This window comes from Erithacus rubecula (assembly GCF_903797595.1).
Source record: "Erithacus rubecula genome assembly, contig: SUPER_Z_unloc_1, whole genome shotgun sequence".
Lineage (NCBI taxonomy): Eukaryota > Metazoa > Chordata > Aves > Passeriformes > Muscicapidae > Erithacus > Erithacus rubecula.
In genome coordinates, this window is record NW_027635590.1 from 2,211,040 (window position 1) to 2,236,207 (window position 25,168).

The 25,168-nt window shown below is 40.8% G+C and overlaps 1 protein-coding gene across 1 annotated transcript in view; it reads left to right on the forward strand.

Annotated features, from left to right (window-relative positions):
• The window catches only part of DGKQ (diacylglycerol kinase theta), an 87,867-nt gene extending 67,402 nt beyond the window's left edge, over positions 1-20,465 (forward strand). The window contains exons 16-23 of the mRNA XM_079330878.1: positions 1,165-1,316; positions 2,631-2,779; positions 3,352-3,533; positions 4,978-5,078; positions 8,982-9,128; positions 10,039-10,150; positions 11,661-11,813; positions 12,851-20,465. Coding sequence (XP_079187004.1) covers positions 1,165-1,316; positions 2,631-2,779; positions 3,352-3,533; positions 4,978-5,078; positions 8,982-9,128; positions 10,039-10,150; positions 11,661-11,813; positions 12,851-12,949 — 1,095 coding nt within the window. The 3' untranslated portion in view covers positions 12,950-20,465. The remainder of the gene's footprint in view (positions 1-1,164; positions 1,317-2,630; positions 2,780-3,351; positions 3,534-4,977; positions 5,079-8,981; positions 9,129-10,038; positions 10,151-11,660; positions 11,814-12,850) is intronic.
• The last annotated feature ends 4,703 nt before the right edge of the window (positions 20,466-25,168 follow it).

The window sequence follows — 25,168 nt, forward strand, 5'->3', positions numbered from 1 at the left end:
TTGTTCTCCTCAGATCATAGTCTCTGGTGGTCACTCACAGGCAGCAGCTGAAAGGCTGTCTGGGTGCCGCCTCCTCCCATCTGTAGCTGTTGGTATCTCTCCACATGCTTGCACACTGTGGTCATGCTGCTGCCTCACCGACCCCTGAATCATTCTTGTCTAAATTGACTTATATTTAGCACTGTTGTTCTGTTCCCTGAATCCATCCGGTCAGCTGCGTGACAAATAGCTGTTCCCTGAATGCTGTCCAATTTGTAAATAAGAATTAGGACTATGGCAAACCTTTCTCTTTGGAAGTGCAGTCATTGAAATGTCCAATGGACTTTTTCTGGCATGTACCTGCATCCTAGCCTTGTGACAGGACGGATGAAAGGTGTGCTGGGGTTTTCTAATCTTTCTAGAACTGATTACAAATCATTTTACAGAACTATTTATAGGCAGACAGGCTGGGTGAAAACTAGTCCCAAGGTGCATCTGTTGACTGGAAGTTTTGATCTCCAGTGAGGATGCAGATATTGCTCCTATGCAATCCATGGAGTGCCCCAGAAAATCTCACCTCTGCCGTGTCCATGCCTCCTTTGTAGTTTCTGGAGGGTTTGACAGTCCTTTCAGGAGCAGCTTCTGTAGGTCCTAAGATACTGGCACCTCTGAATTTATCCCCTGATGAAAAAGCTTGGTTTATGTATTTTTGAAAGAAGCTTTCAGCTCCTGATTTAATGGGAAGAGGTATACCACTGTCTGCCCCGAATATCTTTATTTTTAAATGCTTTGTCTTTGTAAATTGGCATTCATGCTAAGACAACCACAAAACTAAAGAAATTTTTTTTTGCTTTTCAAGGAAAATGAAGTCTTATCCCTCACATTGTTCTTTGGCCTAGACTGTTAACTGAAAATATGTAGGAAGGGCTACTTACAATGTTTTCATTTCTAATGTTAGGCTTAAATGTGCACTTGGAGTTGACTAAGGAGCCTTCAATTCCTGGGGAAGCAAGATCAGCCGCTAACCTGTCCATTGGCTGGACGTTGAATCTTTTTATTTATAGAATTGGGTTTCTTTAGTAGACATCAAGGAAGCATCAGGTAGTATTTTTGAGATGCAGTAGTAATTTTCCTGCCTTTTCATAACACTGACTAGTCCTTTTTCTTTTTTTCTTTTTTTTCCAGGCTTCCAAGATACCACAGAATTGTTGCCCACTTCTTGTGTTTGTGAATCCAAAAAGTGGTGGTCTAAAAGGCCGGGATCTGCTGTACAGTTTTAGAAAGCTGTTAAACCCACATCAAGTCTTTGAACTTACCAATGGGGGCCCACTACCTGGGTAAGTCACCATATTTTAATTTTTTTAAAATTTACTTTGTTTTGTGGCTTTTTAAAAGAGTGTACTAGATTCACTTATTTTGAATCTGTTTTGTGCCTGAAGACCAGGGCAGTGGATCGTTTCCTTCTGACTGTGAGAATGTAGTTAAACTTTAGGGTTCTCTAAAGAAGAGAGAATAGAGTAATTCCTAATGTATATACTTCTGTCAAATCTAGCAGAGTCTGGCCCTGCTTTTCACAGTAGCACATATTTAATAATTTTTGAAAATGAATGGATTTTATATTTGAATGGAGATAGAGAAATGTCGCATTTCCTGATGAGGGTGGATTTTTGCTTTTATTTCTTCTGATGTTTCATGGGAGCTACCAGGAAAGTATAATAAAATTTTCTATTTTGACTCTTGAAACTTGGCCACAGTTGCAGAATTAACAGGGTCTGCCTGATCACAGCTGCAACATTTCTACAAGGAACAGAACATAATGTGCTTGTAGGAAGACAGGAACTGATGACTTGATTTAATGAACCCCATTTTGTTACAGCTTCATAAAACTGAAAGCGATGGTTGTAGCCTATTCCACGTTCCTTCACTACTTCTTTAATAAAAAACTTGTCATGACAAGATCTTCTGAACAAAAGCTTTGTGAGAAAAATGTTGCTTATGTAGGAGACAAAATAAACAAGCTACACCAAATAATTTTTCTGTCAGAACTGTATAATTCTGGGTTTTTCTAATGCACTTCAAGCTGCAACTTCAGTAACCAGTTCATTTTGTTTTGGCTTTGGAATCTTTGTATAGCTTTATGGCAAAATGCTCCCATTTGTTCATTGCTTCTTGTGCAATGGGAAATAACAATTATTTTGCTCAATATGTTGATATGTAGGATGAAAAGCCACAAAAGGTAAGCATCACCAGGAAAACAGTACAATGAAGAAGAAAATGTACTGTGATTCCTATGACTAAGTACAAAAACACCACCAATAATCAACATCTCCTCTAAGATTTAGAGTTACAGATGTTCACACTGAAATTATGGCTAGTTAGGTCTCTGTGCCCTTGAAAAAGGAAGTGATTAACCATTTAGTTCTGTCTGTGACGATTCATAGAGGAATGTGGATTTCACTCTTTTTAAAATCATTTTATCTGCAACTTCATGTTTTTCCATTCACTTTGTTGAATTTGATCCAGAAACTGACGACAAAGGGGCATGGGCAGAAATCCAGCAGTGCGTTATTTTAAATAGCACTTTGGGACTTTGCATTTCCTACATTCCATTGTAACTTTTCTTCTCCCCTGTGCTTTGCTTCACAATGGAGGTTCCACACGTTCTCCAAAGTCCCTTCTTTCCGAGTGCTGGTGTGCGGAGGGGACGGCACCGTTGGCTGGGTCCTTGGCGCACTCGAGGAGATCAGGCACAAGCTGGTGTGCTCAGAGCCCTCCGTTGCCATCTTACCTTTAGGAACAGGTGAGAATCACAGCAGGAACCATTCTGCTGAGCGCAGATACCCTCTGGAAGGTTTTATCTTCATCTGTCTGACACAGGACTCAGTTTTACAGCCAAGGTACCCTGAGATTCAGTTTTGGCTGGTGCTGGAAAGTAATCCCCAGTATCAGCTTTTCAAGGAAATGTCAGTCATGCTTTCAGAAAAATGGTATCAGGAAAAAACAAGCCACAGGAGTGTTGGTATGTGGGTGGGTGAGTGGGCAGGAATTGGGAGAGCAAAATATCCTCCTCTAACAAACACAGGTGCATCATTGCTGAGCAAACTCAGTTGCTCCCTGTTGTCTCAACTCCATAACAGGTTTTTCTACTTTTTGTGGAAACGCTGCAGTGTGTCTGTATGCAGTGGTAAGCACATGTGCGGACACATCTCATCAGATTTTTCTTTTTTTCTTCTTTCTAGTTAACTCTTCCTTCCAAACAAACTAATTCTGTGGGTTGAGTAGAGCACCTTAGTGCAGTGGGGTTCGTAAGACAGGGCTGATGCACTGATTTAGAAGCACGGTCACGTTTTGGTGTTCTTCACTGTTGCCCAGGTAATGACCTGGGGAGGGTCTTGCGCTGGGGAGCTGGCTACAGTGGGGAGGACCCGTACTCCATTTTGGTTTCTGTGGATGAGGCAGATGATGTTCTTATGGATCGCTGGACTATCCTTTTGGATGCAGAAGAGCCAGCTGAAGGTGCAGAAAATGGCATTGCAGAGCCTGAGCCTCCCAAGGTGAGCTGAGCACCATTTGAGTGTTATTCTTAGGAACTGTTGTTCTAGTGAAAATCACAAAGAAGATGGGTATTAACATAGTTTAATTTTTATTGCTTGCTTGTCTTTGTGCTTGGGCCATGTTGAGCTGTTTCCTGGTGAATACAACACACGTCTGGACCTAGTATTTTGGTTTTGGCAGGGCTAGTTGACTGCAGAGCATGTTTTGTAGCTGTTCAGCAAAAAGCACTTGATAGAGGATTAATGAAAATACTCACATGGCAATGGCATTCCTATTTGCTTCAGCTGGAAAGAAAATTATTTCTCAAATACGAAAAGACTTGGGAAGGAATGCCAAAACACTTGTAAAACTGGAGTGTCAACCAAAAAACACTCCCTTCCCCAAAAGGTACTCTCATCTTTCCTTTCACAGTTTAAGAATTACTAGGAGCTGCTAGCATATACAGGAACTAAATAATTCTGTCATCTTACTGTTATTATATGTCTGTATACGTGCCATCTGTTATTTACATTTTTTTTTTTTGAGTGAAAGTCACTGTCATTTGGTTCATATGAGCTTGTTTCTGTTTAGGAAAATAAAATGTTGATTTAGATGGTGATTTTGGAGCTGTATGTGAATCCTGGTTCTCTCTTTTCAGATTAAGAGAAGAAATTTGACAAGGGGTTTGCAAAAAAAAAAAAAAAAGTAGGAATTTGTAACAATGGTAGCAATTGTCAAAGATTTTAGTCTGGTCACTGGAAAATCCTAGGCATTATTAGTCAATTGCAGGATTTAAGATGCTCAGGTTCCACTTGGTGAAGACAGGGGTTTATTTTACCATAGTGCCTAATTTGCTTTCTGAAGGTGATGGTTGGGAGAGTAAGGCCTAGGAATAAAACAGCTCTGGAACGAACCAGCATGCAAAGGAAGATTTAATGAAAGAAATGGTTGAAATCTGTATAAACTTGAGGCTGGCATATAGAGAGCTAGTTAAAATGCAGCTGAGTAGGTGAAGTCAAGTTCTTCATTCATCTGGTTTAAGCTGGTCACCTTCCAAAGTAAGTAAGAGTGTCTTCCCAATGATGTAATATAAATCCATGGCAGATGCCAAAAATAATAGTGGCACTAATGTTCAGCAATTTTTGCAGTTATTGCATAGAATTGTTTTGAGGGGTTGAGTTGCTTTTATTTCTGCTTTTTTATTTTATTTCTGCCTTATTATGCTTATTACTTCTTTTGAATTTTCTCATACTTGGAAATAATGACTACACATGTCAATAGTTTTTCATGCGGCTTTATTTTTAGTGCAGTGTTTCTGGAAAATGTATTCCAGAATCTGTCAAGATGCCAGTGACTTGGAAGAATCATCTGAAAGCTTGCTTTTGTTGAAAAACTTGGGAATTTCTTCATTTTTCATTTATAAATGTAAGCAGAAATTTATACTTTTTTTCCCCTTTTGGTCAGATTGTACAGATGAACAATTACTGTGGTCTGGGCATTGATGCTGAGTTGAGCTTGGACTTTCATCATGCTAGAGAAGAAGAACCAGGGAAATTTAATAGCAGGTAATCCTGGGGAAACCAGGTGTGAAGATCAATTCTATGGTATTACATTACTTCAAATTTACACTGCAACTGATAATATTGAATGCTACAGGTATCTACTAATGCTGCCTGTGACAGAGCTGGGACAAGGAGAAACAAGCTAGCCAAGAAGTCACAGACACAAAATTCCTGTGTTTTGTTGGTTTGGGTTTGGTTTAGGGTTTTTTTTTTCCTCTATCAAGACAGAGCACCAGAGCTATTTTTGGAAGCCATGCCACTGTTATTCCATAATCTTAGGGTGCCAATAACTGCACTGTTGAGTTCAGTGAATTTTGAGATAGTGGAAATATCTCTTGCACAAAGCCCTTAGCAAGAGTGAGAGCAGTGCTGCTACAGGAGCAATAAGCTGTTCAGATGTGTTCAAAAGTGTTCAGAATTTCTTCTGTACCTTTTCCAGTTTGCCTGGCACTGTTGCAGCACCTGCACCCTGGTATTAAGGACAGAAAACTCTCTGTATCTCAAGTGAAAAGGTTACTAAAAATGTGTTGACAGAGACCTTCCTCCTCTTTGGCATGTGCATCAACCAACAATTACTGAAATTGATGAGCAAAAGAAATCATATCTGTGTAATTATTCAGTAGTTCCTTATAGAAACTGGTTTTCTCTGTTTTCCCCTATGTTGGTGATTAAATACCCTCTAAATTGTCTCTTGGTTGCCAGAGTTACAACTATGTAGTGTTCAAAGTGTAACTATTAAAAATATTCTCTGACCAGTTATGAATGCGATGATGTGTAGTCCAACCTATTTTGTAGTCTATCATTACAGGCATTACTCATGGTGCTTTTCTTAAAAACTGACTAATACATTTGTTGATGTAAATAGAGGTGGTTCAGCTGCAGCATTTCAAAAGATGCATCCTCTTCTTATTGCCATTGCATTTGAGGGATGTGCTTTGATTGCTATTGCCCTGTGTTCTTTTCATCCCTGCCATCTTCATCTCAGTCACTTCCCAGTGTGCAGCTTCCACAGTGCATTGGACAATGTCTTGGTATAATTCTTTCAGGATAACTTGAAGTACTTGTGGGAAAGAAAAGAATTTTTTTTTCCCAGATCTGAAGGGCTATATATTTACGAAAAGGAAGCATGAAATAATGAATTGATAGAGAGGTACATTTTTGTGGAAACCAAAAGTTTGTGCATGCTAACAGTGCTGACACATGATATTCATGTTTGACTGTCTGTGAAAATTACTTCTAAAATAGTTGAATTTATGCTTCCCCATGATAAGCAGGTGCATGCTCTTGTTAGTAATAATAGATTAGTATTAGTATTAGTATTTCTAGTAAATTAACTAAAATGGTATCTACTTAATGCAAGATGCAGCAGCTGCTGGCAGGTGAACTGGCTGCTCTTGAATGCAGAACAGGAAGTTTTGGGTTGTGGCAACAGAAATTGCAGATAGTCCTTGGAAGAAATATGGCCTTGAGTGCTCTTCTGAAGCAAGACCTTAAACTGATAAATGTCTCAAAAGCTGTGTGCTCTCTGGCCTCACTCAGTAGAGTCTCTTTACATACTCTAGACGGCTTGCATTTAGCTACCAGCTCAAAGTGAGTGGTAATATCCCTGAAGGAATTCAGCTCATCTTGCATTGCGGGGCAGATAAAAATATGTATATTGTAACAGTGACGGTCTTTTGTATTGGTAGGTGCCAAACTATATGATTTTTTTTCACAGTGTAAAATTAAATGAAAGGGCATCTGCTTTCACAGAATCACAGAGTGGCTAGGCTGGAAGAGATTACAGTGGGTCATCCTCCCTGCTCAAACAGAGTCACCCCAGAGCACTTGGCACAGGATTGCATTCAAGATGGTTCTTGAATATCTCCAATGAGGGACACTCCACACCCTCACTGGACAATCTGTTCCAGTGCTCGGTACCCACTCAGCAAAGAAATTCTTCCTCATGTTCAGATTGAACTTCTGTGCGTCATTTTCTGCCCATTGCCTCTTGTCCTTGCTTGCTGCCTGGCTCTGTCTTCTTGACACTGTCCCTTCAATACTCATAGACATTGATAAGGTTCCCTCTCTTCTTGAGGCTGGACAGGCCCAGCTCCCTCAGCCTTTCCTGGTTAAAGAGATACTCCAGTCCCTTAATCATCTTTGTTGCCCTCCAGTGGACCTGCTCCAGGAGCTCCCTGTCTCTCTTGTCCTGAGGAGCCCAGAACTGGACACAGCACTCCAGATGTGCCTCTCCAGGACACAGCAGAGGAGCAGGATCACCTCTCTCGACCTGCAGGCAATGCTCTTCCTAATGCACCCCAGGATCCCGTTGGTCTCTTGGTCCCCAGGACACTCTGCTGCCTCAGGGACAGCTTGTTGTCCACCAGGACCCCCAGGTCCTTCTCCTCAGAGCTGCTTTCCAGCAGGTCACCCCAGCCTGTGCTGGTGCCTGGGGTTGTTGCTCCCTTTGCTCTTTGTTGAATTTCAGAAGGTTTCTCTCTGCCCATCTCTCCAGCCTGTCAAGGTCTCTCTAAACAGCTGCAGAGCTGTCTGGGGTATCAACCACTCCTCCCAGCTTTGTGTTGTCAGTGAACTTGCTGAGAAGGCATTTGGCTCTTAATCCAAACCATTCCCACGGGATTCTGGAGCGTCTTTAGGATTGCATACTACAAAAGAGATCACATCTTGTTTGTACAATCCAAAATGGCAGGAAATTACTGTGGCAGTTTTCTAAATGCAAGGTTTGGGAGAATATTTTGCTCAATTTAATGCAAGTTTAGACTTATTTTACAGAGATTTACAGCTGTTTTGCAGTTAGGGCACTGTGAAGTATTCTTTCAGTCTCTGAAGGCCTCCTTGTTCATTCAACAAAAATTAATACTTCTTGGGGATATTGCAAATGTTGTGTTTCCTACAGATAATCCAGTATTTTTCAGTTGTATCCAAATTAGATAAAACCTGTTTTAGCATAGACATATCTTACATGGAGCAGAAGTGTATGTTAAGCAGTGTTACATAAGGTACCTTTAATTTAGTGCTATTTTAAACTGTTAGGACATAGGACTAATCAGTCCCAATGTAATAATTTAAGATGACTGAAAAGTCTGTGTCTGAAGACTTGGCTGTACCCTGCACTGGCTGTCTTCCCCACTTCAATGTCTATGGTATTTAGACATAATGCTAGAGAGATTTTGCAGAGTTGAATTCCAATGACACCCATGTACTAGTAGGGTGAAATAATGGAAATTTATGCTTTTTATTTTAAGGTTGCCCTGAAGGCCATGTATCCAAAGGTTTCCATTATAGAAGAAAATAGTCTGTGTGTTTAACTATCTTTTGTTTATGTTATTCTTAAAATATTTTGCCATTTCTAGGGATGCCATAAAAATCTTCCTCATCTTTTTTATTCTAAAATTAGAGATGTTAGGGCTCTGTCACAAATTGAGATTATTAAGCCTGTTTTAAATTTCTGCAGCTAAGTACATTTCAAATTAATTAGGAATGTGTAAAGCAAAGATTTTCAAATGTTGTTTTGCCATAAGTATTGTATCATTGCATGAAAAAACAATTTAAAATGGGTCATGACGACCTCAAAGTCTTAATCAAAAATGTAATCTTCCAGCCCAGGAGTTTACATTTCAAAGAGACATTGTATTCAGGCAGTGCTTCAGGAAGGGACGATTTTTCTGCAATAAAATTTCACAATCTGCACATGCAGCAGAATCATCCCTTAAGTAAAGGTATGTAAAGTAACAGTTCATGGTTTATGCTTTGTTTTTGCAATAAAGCTAGAAGAATTTGAAATTGGTTTTAATTGAAAAACTCTTTAAACATAGCTGCTAGAGGACAATAGTGGTATACATACAGGGAAGAGTGCTATGTCTGGCCTTGCATTTTAGTTAAAAGATGCTTATCTGCTCCTAGGTTTCACAACAAGGGAGTTTATGTGAAAGTTGGGCTGCAGAAGATAAGTCACACTAGGAACCTTCACAAGGACATAAAGCTGCAAGTGGACCAGCACGAGGTGGAGTTACCAAGTATAGAAGGACTCATTTTTATTAATATACCCAGGTAAAAAGAACAGGAATGATCTCTTGTGGATGCATGCTGGACTGTGTGTGTAGAACTACTGCTTGGTATTTGAGCATCAAATGTCAAATTGTTAGGTAACAGGTAAAACCTGTTAACAAAACCAGCAAGTAAACCAGTTCTGCTGTACTATTATTTTTTCAATATCGATATTTAATTTCACCATCTCATCTTCAACAACGTGTATCTCTTTGCATTTTAATCTGTAAATTTTTTATTCAAATACTTATTTTTACATATACACAAATGTACACAAATATACATTGCATGTGAGAGCTGTGGAGGACAAAAAATCCCTATTAAGTGGTGAGTAGTTCATGCACAAAACAATAAGCAAGTGAGTTGAGTGGGAAGGGTTAGTACTGCACAAAAAACAGTTTAAATTAAATTTGGTTTAAATTGCCAGGAGCATTTCGGAGGACTGAAGTGCATGAATATCTGCTTAACTACAAGTGCTTTTGGCCAGGTACAAGAATGGAATCTTGTTAACTATTTTACCTTTAGTTCATCTTCAGTAACTTCTGTTCAGTAATGCTGTCAAGACCACTAAGAGTTATGTTAAGTTCTTTAGTCTTGAAAATTAAGAGTTAGTTTAGCTGTAACCTGTAATTCCAGCAAACTAAAACTCTACAGCGTTACCTCATTCCTATTTACACATTTCTTTACAATGGAAACAATTTACTTCTTTTACTATTAAAAGATTTGATAAAAATTCTTTCATATTTTAGAAAAACAATTCCTGCCTTTACAGTGCAGGAAAACTGCTTCCTCCAGCTGGTGGGGGAGCTGAGTGTGTGGCTTTTGAAGCCTGAGGAACCAGCCACGCTTAGCAGGGCATCCACCAGGGCAGAGCACAGGCCCACAGGTGGTCACTGGTGTGCTCTCCACACAGCTGGGGCTCTGGAGCTGACCTCTGGGGGTCTGAGAGTGACAACCGCTTTGAGAAGCCACGCATCGATGACGGCCTGCTGGAAGTGGTCGGTGTGACTGGCGTTGTTCACATGGTGAGTTGGCACCCCAGTAAGCACAGAAGAAACATACCTTTTATGGGAACAGGCTTATTTCCATAACAAACAGTGCATTGCAAGTGCATGGTCCTAAAAATGACACCTCTTTGTTAAGGTGGGGTAAGAAGAAGTAGTAGGAATTGAGAATTTGTTAAAAATCCATGGAGAAATGCTTCATGACTTAACTAGACTTTGAACCAAGTAGAGAAACATACATCTGTGCATATATATATATAATGCAATATATGTATATATTAAATAAAAATGTATGTATTATGGGATGCACTAGCTTCCTCATAACAGGTGTCATGGTGTCCAAACGGAATGGTTCATGGGATGAAAACAAGATTTTATTCTAATATTAAAAAACATGCACCCTTCACCTAGTGTGCTTGCGAAAAGTCTTGTCATATCTCATCACAATGGAGATTCCATCAAGCCAGGTTGATTTATGATTATCTGCCACAGGGTTTCCAACACCTGTCACTGAGAATTTGATACTTGCTGCTCTTGATTAGAATGCTACATCAAGCAGGTGGTATGCTAATCTGCAAAGAATGACTCAAATTATGCAATTCTTTTTTAATTATTTCATGTATTACGTATTTTTACAATGGTCTCCTATTAGTAACACAGTCCTGTGGGATGGTAGGTTATTTTTGTCTTCATATCTTACCACTATTTAAAGAAATTGGCTGCTGAAAAAGTATATGTGGTCAGAAAACTAGAAATAACTAATCCATAGAACCACCAAAAATAGAAAGGTATGTGCTTAAATTCTGTGGAGCTTAATTTTTGGTGTTGGTCAACTTTATTTTGTAATTTGGACCTTCTAAAATATGCTTGAAAGTTGTTTTGGTAGAGATCTTTAAATCTTTCGTGAAAGTAGAAGCAGCATTTATACTTTTAAGTATAAATGTTAATAAACCTGTGCTCCGAGAGTGTATGTGTAATAGGAAAGTTCACTTTGCATCACTTTTACAGTTAACTCTAAAAGTTAACTCAGCTGTTAAGTTGTAGTTGAGTATGTGTATAAGAAATTCAGTGTGTGTATGTATTTCTGTAGCTGTACAGAGTTGAGTTTGGAAAAACTCTCTCTGATTAATAAACTGCTTTTAGACTTTGGAATTTCGCATGTGCTGAAGCCTGTGTGTATAATTAGGTGTTTTTAGAATTATTTACTGTGTTATGGAGGGGCAAGCCAAAGCAAACAAGACCTTTTTGAGTGTATGCTCCTTGGCCAACCTTTGTGTGTAAACAGCTTTGCTTTGGGAGTTGTTTTGCCTCCTGCAGCCTGAAGGGGTATCTGAGTTCTCTTTCCTGGACTAGCTGAAATAATTAGTGCTGGGGCAGTAAAGGCATCCTAGTTCTGCCTAAGCAGTTTTTAAAGCTGGAACTTAAAATGTCAGGCGAGAATAAAACAATATCCACCCAGTTTAGTTGCAGCTAGTATTTGTACTTCTTGTTAGTTGGAGTGATTGATATCCTGGCTTTTATTCCCTAACAGGGTCAAGTCCAAGGTGGTTTTCGATCAGGAATTCGCATAGCCCAAGGCTCATATTTCCGTGTAACACTCCTGAAGCCAATTCCAGTTCAAGTTGATGGAGAGCCCTGGATTCAGGCTCCTGGCCAGATTATAATTTCTGCTGCAGGACCAAAGGTACTGGGTGTAGATTTCTCTTAGCAATCTGATTTTGTTCCTGTACTGGATGTTACAGTATTATCTTGCTTGTCTGTGTTCTGGTACTTAACCCTATAGGAGCTGCTTAGCACTGTGTGGTAACTGACAGCAATTTCTAAAGAGGATGTTTTGAGGGCTCTCTCTAGTGGCTCAGATGAGGCTCATTTTTAGAAAAATAGTCACTGAGCTTTGGCCTAGTGACTCAATTTTTCCTCTGTATTGAGATCTGCAGGCAGTGTTGCTTTTCTTGAATCAAGGCAGTAATGAAGGCAGTAGTGCAGTGTGCAAGGTGGAAATCAGCATGCTGGATAAGGGAAAGTCTGTCAGACAGCAGTAGCAAAGGAGAAAAATGAAAAAGAGAGGAGCAGTGTCTGTAAAAAAGAGACTTGAGTAATCAGTGTCTGTTTTTTCATGATTATCTCAATCATAAAAGACCCCATCAACTCCCTAAGAATTTAACTTCGCTATTGACTTTGAAATTGCAAAATAAACACATTTGCCTGCTGCCTTAAAGGTGTCTTTTCAACTCACAGACATTTGCTGCTATAGGCAAACTCAGAGGATAGGTAGCTGTATTGGGAAGGCTACCATATAAATTGCCCTTGCTGAGGAGAAGTGTATGAAAGAGAACATCATACCTCAAAGTTTCAGAATATGTTAAAACTTTGTTCTTTACATGAGAAGAAGTGGGAAGGCAATAGAAAGAGAGAGAGAAAGCAAACCTAACTTGTCCTTCAGAGAAAAACATTTCTTCTTCAGGTTACTGACTAGTTATCTCTATATATGGGTATATGTATATGTGTGTACAGGAATATATATGCACACACAGATATATATACCTAACATGTATATGTTTATAGCTTTACGAAGATAGGTGCACCAGATAGTTGTGTATTTAAATGTTTTTCTGTTACAGTTCAGCTTTTTACTTGGTTACTAGTTAGTTGCCTTAGATCAGCTTATTGATGGCTACAGATATTTTAATATTCTCCTTCTTTTAAATTTTTCAATTCTAGGTCCATATGTTGAAAAAATCCAAGCAGAAGCAGAAAAAAACTGGAAACCTGAAAGAGATGAAAGTGGATAGCATGTCAGTCTCTGAAGGAGGACGCTAAGGGGAGACCTGTGTTCACACCTGTGGTAGATACCACCATGTCCAACCCCGTAAAACCAAGTGCAGACAAGTTGTGAAGAGTGTTGCCTATGAGCGTGCCTTTCATTACATTTTGATAGTACTGGGTTCTTCTTTGTCTTTCAAAGATAGTACCTCATTGCCACAAATAACTATTATGTACCACCTGTCTAATCTGAAATGTTTACTTGAGTTTGCTTTTCTGTAAGCTGTTTCCCAGCCACACAGAGATTCCAAGATGCTGAGATTTCTGCATTTGCCTTCACAAAAAATCCTTACCTCCTCCCAGATCATTCTTAAAGAAAATCATTCCATAGACAATTTTTTAAATTATTCTATAACTGAAAATGCGTTCCTTTAATGTTCACAATAGCATCCTAAACAAAAAAAGGCAAAAACATGAGCTGCTGACAACTCCTTAGAACAGTCCAAATAGCACAGCTGAAACAGGAAAAGTGTAAAGAGAAAAACACAAAACACAGGAGAAATTATTTCTGTAAAAAGGTCCCAGTGCACTGGAAGAGAGAAAGTGCGAGAATAGTTGAGTCAAAATATTTCAGAGCGTTTACTTCAACAGTATTTGGACAGCATGAATGAAGGGGAAACAGCCTGTACAGCAATTTTTCAACTGTAGCTTAGTTTCTCATTATTCTGCCAAAGCCTGTTTTAAAAGGCATTTGAATTTAAGCAGCTACAACTCTCAAAATAAAAAAGGAACAAGAATTCCTAAGGCAGCATATGTTATCCCAATTACTTTCTATCACTGAAACCATTATCTTTGACACCAGACATTTTTGTCTTGACTTTACTTGTATTGTTTCATTTTCATGAATTTGCACTGTTATATAACAGCAAGTTCAAGAATCGTCATTAATTAAGTTAAAAGAAGTACCTCTCAGTGTTCAATTAAGTAAATTAGCACAGTCATATGTTAGAGCTGAACTGATGTACAGCATAGCTTTGCTGAGGAGCCTTAACAGGTGTTGAAGCCTGTAGTGTGCATGTAACATGCTCTAGGCTTCAAACAACTGGGAATGCGAGAGGCATTATGAAAATTCACTTACCTCGTCAGGCTTCTCAAGACTTTGTGGGCCCAGGGATACATTGACTGCCTTTTCTCACTTGGATGAGTGTGTGCTCTTCAAAGACTGTTTCTCTGTCAATTCCTGTGAGGCCAGGACCACCTCTCTGTGTTTACCCATCTGCTGAAGGTGTGGGGATCCAGTTCTTGTACAGCTTTGTGCTGAAGCAGCCGTGCTGGTCCTGCCATACACTGTCTGTATCTGCTATCCTTAGCTGTAGCCATGTTGTTCTTCACTGCCATCTCTGCAGTCCCATCTCACCGTGGCTACCCAGGAGCTGAACCTTTCACTTTTGGTCAGCATCATACACAAAGGGTCTGTGAGCCACTTGTGGGCAGGGGGTGGGTCCTGCATGGTTTTGCCACTTGTATGCATCTGCTGCTTGGGGCTGCTTAAACCATGTTGGCTAGAGCCCACTTGGCCATGTGGTGGGCTTATTTGTCCTCTGCTGTACAGTAATAACTTTCATCTGTGGGTGGCATGAATTCATCACTTGAGTGTCAGCTTTAGGAGCATTCCTCTTGCCAGTGTGTCTAGAAAAACATCTCTAGCTGCTTCAGGGGACTTAAGTGTAACTTTGAAATACACAAAAGCTGTTCTGTGATGGAGCCAGTTACATGCTGAGGCAGTTCTTGCTGGGTCTTGTTGATGAGTCTCTATTCTCAGCGCTATGCCAGCTTCAGCAACAGCTGATTATTACTTGTGCTTTCTACTTTCCAGTCTTGGTGCAACAAGGGTGTGAATGTCATCTATAGCAACAGAATGATGCAGCTAAAGCTATAGAGACAAAACAGCTATGGAAAAATAGATGCCAGAAGCTTCTCCTTTCAATCTAGTGATTCCTTCTCAGTTTTCTGATAGAGATGCAGTGGGAGGAATGACTTACATTTTCAGTGAAACTTCTCCTTAGTTGTTTAAATTCTTAATTTAAATTTGGGGATGTTCTTGAGGTCCCACAGTGTGGACTACGACTTAACTTTTATTCAACATGAAAACTGGATTCATGCTATGAAGGAAATCATTTGGATAGTACATAGCTAAAAGCTCTGTTCTCTTATCATTAAACACAGAGTTGTCTTTTCTTTAGAACCTGGGCATGAGGGATCAGCTGGACCTCTTCTGGTATCATGGTACCAGCATTACAAATAGGGAGGATCAAGTGTTGCATTTCAGGGTGTGCATTGCACTCTCCAAATGAAGCTCACAAACTAGAGAGGAAATCTGGAATAGGCTGCTGCTTCATAATTGTCCAAAGCAGAGAAACTGCTTTGTATCCTTGGGACAGCAGAAAGAATGCATGGTCTAGTTTCTAGCTGCTGACTCAGTAAGGGAAGCTGGGCTTTTTGTTAGAGAAAACATGCATAAAGTTTAATATTGCTGGTACTGACTGTCTTCTGCAGCCCAAATAAATAACCCTGTCTTACTATTTTTCCAGGCATATATAATCCTGCAGCACATAGCTGACAGTGTTTCAAGTTCTTGGCTTGTTAAGGACCTGGCTGTTTCTCCTTTTGCTTTGTGTCTGTTACCTAAAATAACATGAAACTTGCAGGTCGCAATATTTTAACCAGAGGGTCCCTTACTGTGGCATATTATTCCTGGAGATTTCCCATCCCTGGAACTCTGTACAAGCCTGTTTTGGGAGAGTATCATGGCAGCAAGATGACACTGAAGTATGAGTGTAATCTCTTCCAGAGGAGGTCCTGATGGAGGACAAGAAGGCTTTGAGTTTTTGTTTTTCTTTTCCTTTTCTTTTTTTTTTCTTTTTCCAGAAACCAACTGCCATATATTTGAACAGATGAGTGCCACACTGGAATGCATACATAGCTTAAGAAAAACACACTTTGTATCAAAAACACCCTATGCATCAAAAGATGATGCTTAATGTGTTTTGATGACAATACAGATTTCAGCTGAGATAGGAAACCTCCTGTAAAGATTTTAAAAGGAAAAACTGATTAACCCCTCTATTAAGATGTTCTAGTTTCAGGTTCTGTAAAGGCCATTATATCAAGAATATATGTATGTGTGTGTGGTTTTTTTTCTCACATTTTCATTGCATGTGATGTCTGAGAAGACCTAGTATTTTCTTCCAAGGCATGCAAAGCCTGCACGAAGGGAGAGGATAACTCTTTGCAGTTACTAATGAAACATTTAGACTTAGCCTTTCCACTGAACATAATAATGCAGTATAATTTGTGTGACAGTGGGCAGATAGATGTTTCTCCATACTGACTGAATGGTATTGTGTGAGAACCTAGTGGTCACATGGCCAAGTCCTTCAAATAATGCAGCAGCAAAAGTACTGGGGAAGAGGCTCAGTTCTGTCAAGAGATGCGTTAAGTAACATCAGGAACATGGGACCAGGAGCTGTAATTGTGGACAGGGAAGGGATGCAGGTTCTTTGCTATCCTGAGCACACTCTTCCATCCTCTCTCCACTGCCTTTTTACCTTGCCTATAAACCATGGCAGGCACAAATAGCACAGCTAGCATCTCTCCTGCTGAGGTACACTCTTCTGACCTCTTACTAGTGTCCTACTTTAGGCATTGCCAGCACTGGGGGTAGAGAAAGGTCCTGAAAGTCCTGGCTCCTTTCAAATACCCCAATGTTGCAGATTAGTGCAGGTGGTCAGTTGGTTAAAATCTGTTTTGATGGATAAACACATTACCTCTGCCTTGCATTAGTAGAACCAAAATTCAAAAGCTCATCCCTGAGATATGGGTGCTACTTCAGAAAATTTGCTGCTTTTTTTCCCCCCATGGCTTTTACCCTTGATTTGTACAGTTTAAATTGCTAGTGTTTTCACTGCATTGATTTTTAGGTAAAATGGTTATTTTGCCAAAAACCTTTTGTTTATATATGTGTACATATGTGTGTGTACATACATGTGCACACACCTTTTAAGAATAAGCCTTATTGTATTTCCTTCCACAGTGCCTAATTATACAGCTTTTGCCCTGTCACAGCATTCTGATAGCACTCAGTTCTGGATCTTTCTCTCACCGGTTTTGGATATGAGGCAGGATTTGCACTTTCCAGCAAGACATGATGGCAATATAGTGAAAGCATAACTGTATTTAGAGTACAATTTCTGCATGTATGCAGTTTGAGCTGTGCTTGCTGTTTCTAAATTTTAGTATCTGTGTGTCTAGAACTAATGGCAATGACTATTGTAGCATTTTAAAAACTAGGAAGAAGCTGTCACTGCAACAATTTACTAAAAAACTAAACTAAATGAACTGTTATAGACAATTGTTGTTAATCTTCACAATTACCCTCTTAAAAATATTGTATTGATTTCATTTCTTTAGAGCAAATAATGTACTTGATCCGAATATCAACTCTTTCAAATTGCTCAGCATTTATGTGTGCATGTGATTCTGTAGCACTCTGTTGACATATAAATTTCATTATCAAATGAAACCTCTTTTTGTGGGAGGAAAAGGTAAGAGAAGCTGTTGTGACACTTGAAAAGGGCTTACATTGAAGACACAACAGATTTGGTTGCATATGTATTTAATAATGTACCGGCTGTAGTTATGCCCTGTCTTGCATAGTCTCTGGTCCATATTCCAGCACGAGTATTGATGGCTCATTGGAGTTGTGCTCTGGCAATAGATAGTCTTTCAGTCTGCACCCCATAAGTCTTCCTTACCACCTTCATAGTGACTGTACATCTTCCTCTTTCTGCCAGGCTGCCCTCCTGCCCTTTGGGCTGAGCTCTGCACCCAAACTGGTAATGAAGGTATGAGCGTGTGCTGGTGAATGTGTATGGAGAGTGGGGGAATGGAGTTCCTGCTCTGAATGCTGCTCTGTCAGTTTGTCTTAGACTATTCTTTAATTTCTACTTCAATTTCTACTTTAGCCATCTAACAGCTGTGCAGTGAAGATCTGGCAACTACTGAATTGCCTTGGATTCACCGGTGACAGTGTTGCCTCATTTTCAGCCTTTGATCTTATATGTGTCAGAATATATATAAATTCATTATACTTTTTGCACTTAACAGAAAATACAGGTTAGATAGGCTTAGGGTGTGGCAAAATTGCAATGTTTGTACTTTTTTGTAAATATGGGGATGATTCTACAGATACAAAGATGCACTTTCAGATAACAACGAGAAAAAGTTTGTAGAATACAATTGTTTAGGAGTTTCTCTGGCTGCAGTGTTCCTGATCCCCATCCATGTCTAACACTGTGTTCTTCTTGAAAGCCTGCTTGGGGATAGAGATGGCTTCTCACATTGCAGAATGTATTTTATAGCTGACTGACTGAAAGTTCGTGTATGTTTTTGAGCAAATTTGCTGCTATTCTAAGTTTTAGGTTTTACTAGACTGCTTCTATAATGCATAAAATAATGTTCAAGTTTTATTTATAATGTCAACATTTACTGATTTGACACTTAGTTGCAGGAGACATCCAGCCCAAAGCCTTCATTCCTTTTGCTATTTAATGATTTTGTTTTTGTTTTTTATTTAGCGGTGTAGACATTGTATGTGCAGAGTGCAGTGAAATGAATGCAAGTTACTCACCTTAACCTGTAGGTAGAGCAGCAGTTTCGATGTTTACAGGACAGTGACTTATTGATTGTAAACCCATATATGTCCACTGAAACAGTGCACTCTCTGTATTTTGGAAGCATTGTTTCTGCTTACCATGGTAATTAATGGAATGGTTGCCTTCTGGTTTTAGAGTCCTGGTTATGTTGCATTGGAGGGATTTCAGTGTGGGTTATGGCTTCCCAGCCATGGACTCAAAGGATAGAATTTGTACTGATACAAGTGTTGTATTGAACATCTTTTCTGAAAATGTGTCTTTATTTTTTGTGAAGATAATTTACAAGACCATTTTTTAGCAGATCAGAGCTGAAAAAGTTGAATTCTTGAAATAAACATTTGTAGATATTAATGATCTATCCCAAAGTAAAGTATTTTTTAATAGCGCAGTGTTACTGATGTAGTTATCCCTCTGAGCTCTTTTGGCAGCATAGCCATTTAACATGTCACTCTGCACTGGTCAAGTGTGTTATTTAGGGGACAACCTGATTTCACAAGATATGGCTTAATTTAAATTGTGCATATCCCCTATCAACCTCTGTCAGCAACTCCCAATATAAACATCAGCCATACAAGGCAGAGCTTCTCCCCTTTGCAGATCACTGCAGGTTGAAGAGCAGAGAGCCTGCCCTTGTACTTGACTGCAGAAAGGTTGTAAGTCTGGTGACTGTCTGGCACTTACAGTCCTCTCTCACCATGACAGAGTGGGCCACACAAGCTCTTTTGCTTTCTGAAGGCAGGCAGGCACACACCAACAGTGCCCGAGTCAAACTGCTAACACCTTGTCTCACCATGGCATCCATTTCTTAGTGCTGCTTATCATGCCAAATTGGGTAGCAAGAGGTGCTTGAAGTATTACTGACTATTTATTTGTGTAATTTTGGGTGCTTATAAAGCCTTCACTGCTATTTTAAAGCAAAAAATTGGGGATCTGTAGCATAGCAATAGCTGTATAACTCTAGCATTCCAAACATGCCCAAAGCAAGTTATCTTTGTGATAGTTTAGTTAGCAATGGTATAGCTAGCAGCAATCAGTATCTTGGAGCTACAAGTTCTGAATATTGGAAGACAACATCTCTGCTTTGAATGCAAAGCATTAGAGTTTGTAATTCATTATAGATTTCAGTGTCTCTCCTGCTTACCAATTACTGATGACATCTTAATTCTTCTCAAACTATAACTTAACTATTGCTTAAATAACTGTTTCTCACCTCTGGTTATTTAAATCATCCAATTAACACAGTTGTATGAATGCTGTTTTATTATCAAGATACTCTTAAGGTGTCTCATAGCATTTCTTGTGAATGTTCTAATACATCAGTAATAAATAATCCTGACCCAATAAACTAATGTAAACTGACAAGTTATTGTCTAGTGCTTATTCTTTGTGCATCTGCCTAACTCTCAGAAAAAAAAAAGGCCTAAGTATAAGCATTAAAGTGGTTAAAAATGGTTTCCACACTCTGTGCCTCAAACCAGTAATGTGTTATCACACATCTACTTGTGGATTGGTCTCAAAAACCAGATTTTAATTATGTAACTTGTTTCTTAATGTCTGCCTTGCAAATGAGACATGTCACTACATTGTGGTAACTTGTCTACAAACAACATATCTAGTGTACTAATAGATTTTTTAAAAGTAATTTATAAAAGATGGACTTTTGTCTTATATTTAAACATCTGTTCATCCTTGGGTTCTGTTCTTAGAACAATTCTGTGTATATTTTGCAATACATGTTTTGTGTTTGACTGTACATTTTGCACCAATATGAAATATTGTATTCTAAGTATTATTTACAAGTTCCAGAGATCTGTAACTAGAATTTGCTGTGAAAAATACAACCTCTCTTCTACCCTGGATGCTTGTGGAGTAGTTATGCTTTAAAAATAGTGGAAAACACTTCTGCAGAAACAAACATACTTCATCTCAGCTGGGCACTGCTTTTATCGGAGTTCTGTAGCCTTGCTGTTTGAGATTGAGTCATGCCCTGTGAAAGGGTGGCTGTGTTCTAACAATGTGATTTCATATGTTTTCATTTGTGAGATGACATCCAAGTTTGATCCCTGCAACATTCAAGCACCTCTAGAACCCTTATTTCTGAGGATAGCACTGTAATTGGTAAAATTTTTCTCTGACAGCACCACTGTGCATTTCTGGTGTTTTGGGTTACTTTAATGATGATCCAGATTTTCCAAGGATTTTATTTTTACAATTCCTTGCCCTGTTTGCACTTCTCCTGAAACACATGACCTGGTGTTTTCAGGCCGTGGGTAACAGGCACACAGGTAGCCTTGTGCTTGCTCAGGTGAAGGGTGGTGGAGCTGGCCTGCACAGCTCGAGGGCAGGACCTCATGGACCTTGGCTCGGAGGGACTCAGCTGTGACGAGTGGAAGGGCTTTCCAGTGAGCCAGGCCCAGGTGGAAACTCTGCCCCACTGTGGGTGAGCAGCTCACCCCTCCTTGGAGGTTAAGGTCTGCCTTTCATGGCTGGGGCAGGGGGGAGTGTCCATCAGCTGGACACCTCCACTTGGGATGTCCCTGCTATAATAACCTTCCCTCTGGCAAAGAGCAGTTGGTTCTCCCTGCTCTGTTCAACAATTGACTGCAGAACTGAGAGCCCTTGGTTATGTCCCAACACCTCTGGACAAACCTTAGTGTTCCTCACTGGACTGCAAATCAACAAGTTCTGAAGCAGATACAATTACAATAAAAAACCATACATGGAAAATGTTATTTGGGGCTACAGCTCTGGGAAAAGAGAGGAAGCAAAAAAAAACACTGACCTTCAGAAAGGAAAAACCCCAAAACAGATTTACCCCTGCCCTGCTCTGGGCTGACAGAACAGCAAGAGGAGTAGACAACAGCCAGCATTCCCTCCCTGCCCATACAGGGCCGTGTCTTGCAGTCTGACTACACTGCTTTCTCATCAAGGGGAACTGGTGTCTGAGAATGGGAAAGATGGGTTGGACCGTGATAAATCCCACCTTAACTTCAGTGTGGATTTAACCACGAGTTAGACGATACTCTTTGAAGCACAGCTAAACAAAAAAGGTGTTAAGTAAATAATTAAGTCACAAGAAAATTAAATTTAAAAGTTAATGGAGTCATTTTGGACATCAAATTGATCATCAGATGACAGCTTTGGCCCTAAAACAGATGCTTTATTGTTGTGAACAAGTGTAGCACCTGCGATCCCTCCTGCCAGGGCTGAATAACCAAATGCTGGAACACGCAGCGGTGGTGGCATCAGCATCTTGAAAACAAATCCATGCAGACAGAGGAGTACCTATTCAGGTGCTCACATACGGGCAAGCAGCCTTGACATGGCTAATACAAATGTGTCAAACCTGTGCCTACTCATCAACTAATGAGGCTCAACATTCACTCCTGAATGAATCTCTGTCTCTCACAATTTCCCCAGACTTCTCTTGTAGATGGCAACATACTCTCTTGCTCTATCCAGAATCTGGCTTTCAGGTTCTGGAAACCAAGAAATCCAGACTAAAAGTCTACTATGGAATCACAGGAAGAGAGAGAGGGAGAGGAAAAACAAGAGCAACAAAATGGTTATGGACAGGTTAGAGAGGTAGAACAGCGTGCACAGATGAGGCACTGAATCTGCCCAGACAAGTGCTCTGATCAGAAACCTGCTGACTTAATGCAGGGCCCTTGTAATTGGGGGCAGGGGCAGGGTTGGTGTCAGAAAACCACACAGTGAAATTGCACACAGACAACACCTTGTTCCACACCAGAAAATGAGGCAGGGACAAGCTGTGTCACCTTCATGATGACACCTTCACCCTCAGCCAACCTGTGTTATTAATCAGTGATTGTTTACCACCATTAGCCACTCACAGGCAAGCACTGGCACCTCTGCTGGAAAAGTGCCCTTGAGTCTGTGCCAGATAACTATGAGGCTGCTGTCAATCTAGGATTTCTGCTAGGGGAGGCTGCTCACAACTCCACTCATTTGCACACCGTTTTGAGGTCAGTACCTCCTGGCTCAAAGAAGCTTCCCCTCCTGGAGTTGCCAAAGCACAGGCAGCTCACAAGGCACAAATCATTCCCAGCAGCAAGGACATGTGGATCTTTCCAGTCCTGCTTCAAACTGGCTAAGCTGAAACACATTAATCCAATCACATGGTCACTAAATAGCCTTGCATCAAAGGTCCTGCTCACATATCTTTCTGTCACACAGAAATGACTTGATGTCCTCTGATCCAGCAGCCTCCCCTGTAAAATATGGAGCAGAGCTTAGAGCAAGCCTACTATAATTGAATCTCAATCTTATAAGTCACAGTCCCCACAGGCAAACCCCAACATCTCCACTAGAGAAAAATTCTTATGGAGGCTGAGGTCACCATCTGTCAGAGTCTCATCATGTCTGCAACAAAGGTGTGGAAATGGTACTCATCTAGGACATGCCAGAATTGAAGAGACTATCAGAACTGCTACAGGAAAGGAGATTGGTTCAGTTGACTGGGGGGCACATTTTTCTTCTGCACTCTCCTACTTCAGCTTCCTAGTCTTTGGCCCCTGCCAGCACCTCCCTCTGTCTAACTTCTCATCAGCCATTCCCATAACATGTTGCTCCTGTATTACTGCTGTCTACAATGACTTGTCATATTTGCTCTCCTCCAGAAACACTTAACACCTTTTCCAGGCTTCTTTGGGTTACAAGTGAACATTTTGAGGATTTTTTTCAGGCTTTTATGGTTTGTAACTTCAGTGTGTTAGCAGTTCTGGTCATAGACTTTACCTGTTCAAGATCTCAGTTGTATCTGCGTGTTAGAGGGAGCTGCTTGAGTTTCTGTTAATTATAAATATCCTTCCAAGTGTCTGACAAGTTTTATAAGTATTGGCACAGAAATGAAGCAGTGTCAGTAAAGTACCATGCTACTAAAACAGGGACTTTCGTTCTGGCAATTCCTTTTTAATAGAAACACAGACATTTGCAGCTGGGCATGGACTGCTTCATGATTTTCCTGGCTAGATAATTCACTGTTAAACTGGAGCTTGCTGCCCTCTTGCTTTCTAACTGAGGACAGCAAAACCCTCCCCTAACACTGGAAAGGCTTTTCAGGAGCTGCCCAGACGCTGGATGTGCTGCTGTGGTTTAAAATTTATTTTATTTTAAGAGAAACAGTGTGCTGCAGTTATGCAAAGTATGCTTTAACTACACGGTTCATGAATTTTAAAAGTTAGTTCCATCTTTCTTTTAAGTAATCCTCCTCTGAAATGGTAATCAGCTTGGGGAAGAACACAAATGGCGGTATGGTGTGGCACTGAGGGCACGGGTTTCTGAGACTGCAGTCCCAATGCTGCTGGGGAGTGTGTCGCCAGCAGGTCTTGCGGGGTCCCGGTGGGCACTGAGGTGATGCAGCGCATGGGGCAGCAGGCAGCATTGCTGGGAGGAGCAGCAGGTGGGGGGTGCTGCTCTGCAGGTGCCATTCCCATCTGGAAGGGGGCACATGCTGGGGCTAGCTCACCACAGGAAGGGGCCCTGTGGGGGAGTTTGGCTCTCTGAAATTTCCCTAAAAGGGACAGGGCAGCCCAAGACATGGCCTGCCAGCCAGCCTCAGTGGTGCTTGGCTGGAGCTGAGCTTGGGCGTGCTAGTTTCTACTGGGATAGAGTGAATTTTCGTCACAGTGGCTGGAATGGGGCTGTGGTTTGGATTTGTTCTGCACACAGGGTTGATAATACAGAGATGCTTTGGTTATTCTTGAGCAGGGCTTACACAGAACCAAGGCCTTTTCTGCTTTTTGTACTGCCACATGGGAAGGAAGTTGGAGGTACATGGGAAGTTGAACTGGCCAGAGGGATATTCCAGACCCTGACATGGTGTTCAGTATTTAAAGCTGAGCACAAGGAAGAGGAAAGAAGAGACTTTTGGAGTGGCAGTGTTTGTATTCCCAAGTCACCATGAGGCATGAGGGGCCCCTGGAGATGGCTGAAGAGCTGCTGGCCCACAGGAAGTGGTGAATTAATTCTTTGGGGGTTTTTTGCTTATGTGCTTTTTTTTATTTGCTTTTGCTTTCCATATTATGCTGTCTTTATTTCAAACCAAGAGTTTTCTAGGTTTTACCCTTGCAGTTCTCTCCCCAGTCCCACTGGTGGGGCAGTGAGTGGCTGTGTGGGGTGCTTGTTGGCCAGATGGGGTTAGGCCGAGTCATGGAGGAACAACAGGAACACAAGCAGTAGGGGGGAGACCATGACATTTGACAGCATTGGGGCCAAGCCACAGCATTCAGCATGGAGAACAGAGCCCAGCGCTGCCCCAGAGCCAGCTCCAGTGGTGCTGAGATTCGGGCAGCCTTCATGGCAAAGTTCTGCCTGCCCCCGGGAAACAGTGTGACAATTTTCCTATCAATTAAGAGCCTGAAATTCAGGGCTCAGCATGGCTGAAGGCCAGGCCCCACAGTACTCTGCAGGGGAGCATGGTGGTGCACTGTGATGGCACAACCCCAGACAGACACCAGGTGCCTTGCCTTGGATGAGGGTGGGGAGCAAAGTCCCGTAGAGCCCGAGGGTCAGGCCTGGGTGCATGAAAATAGATAATTTG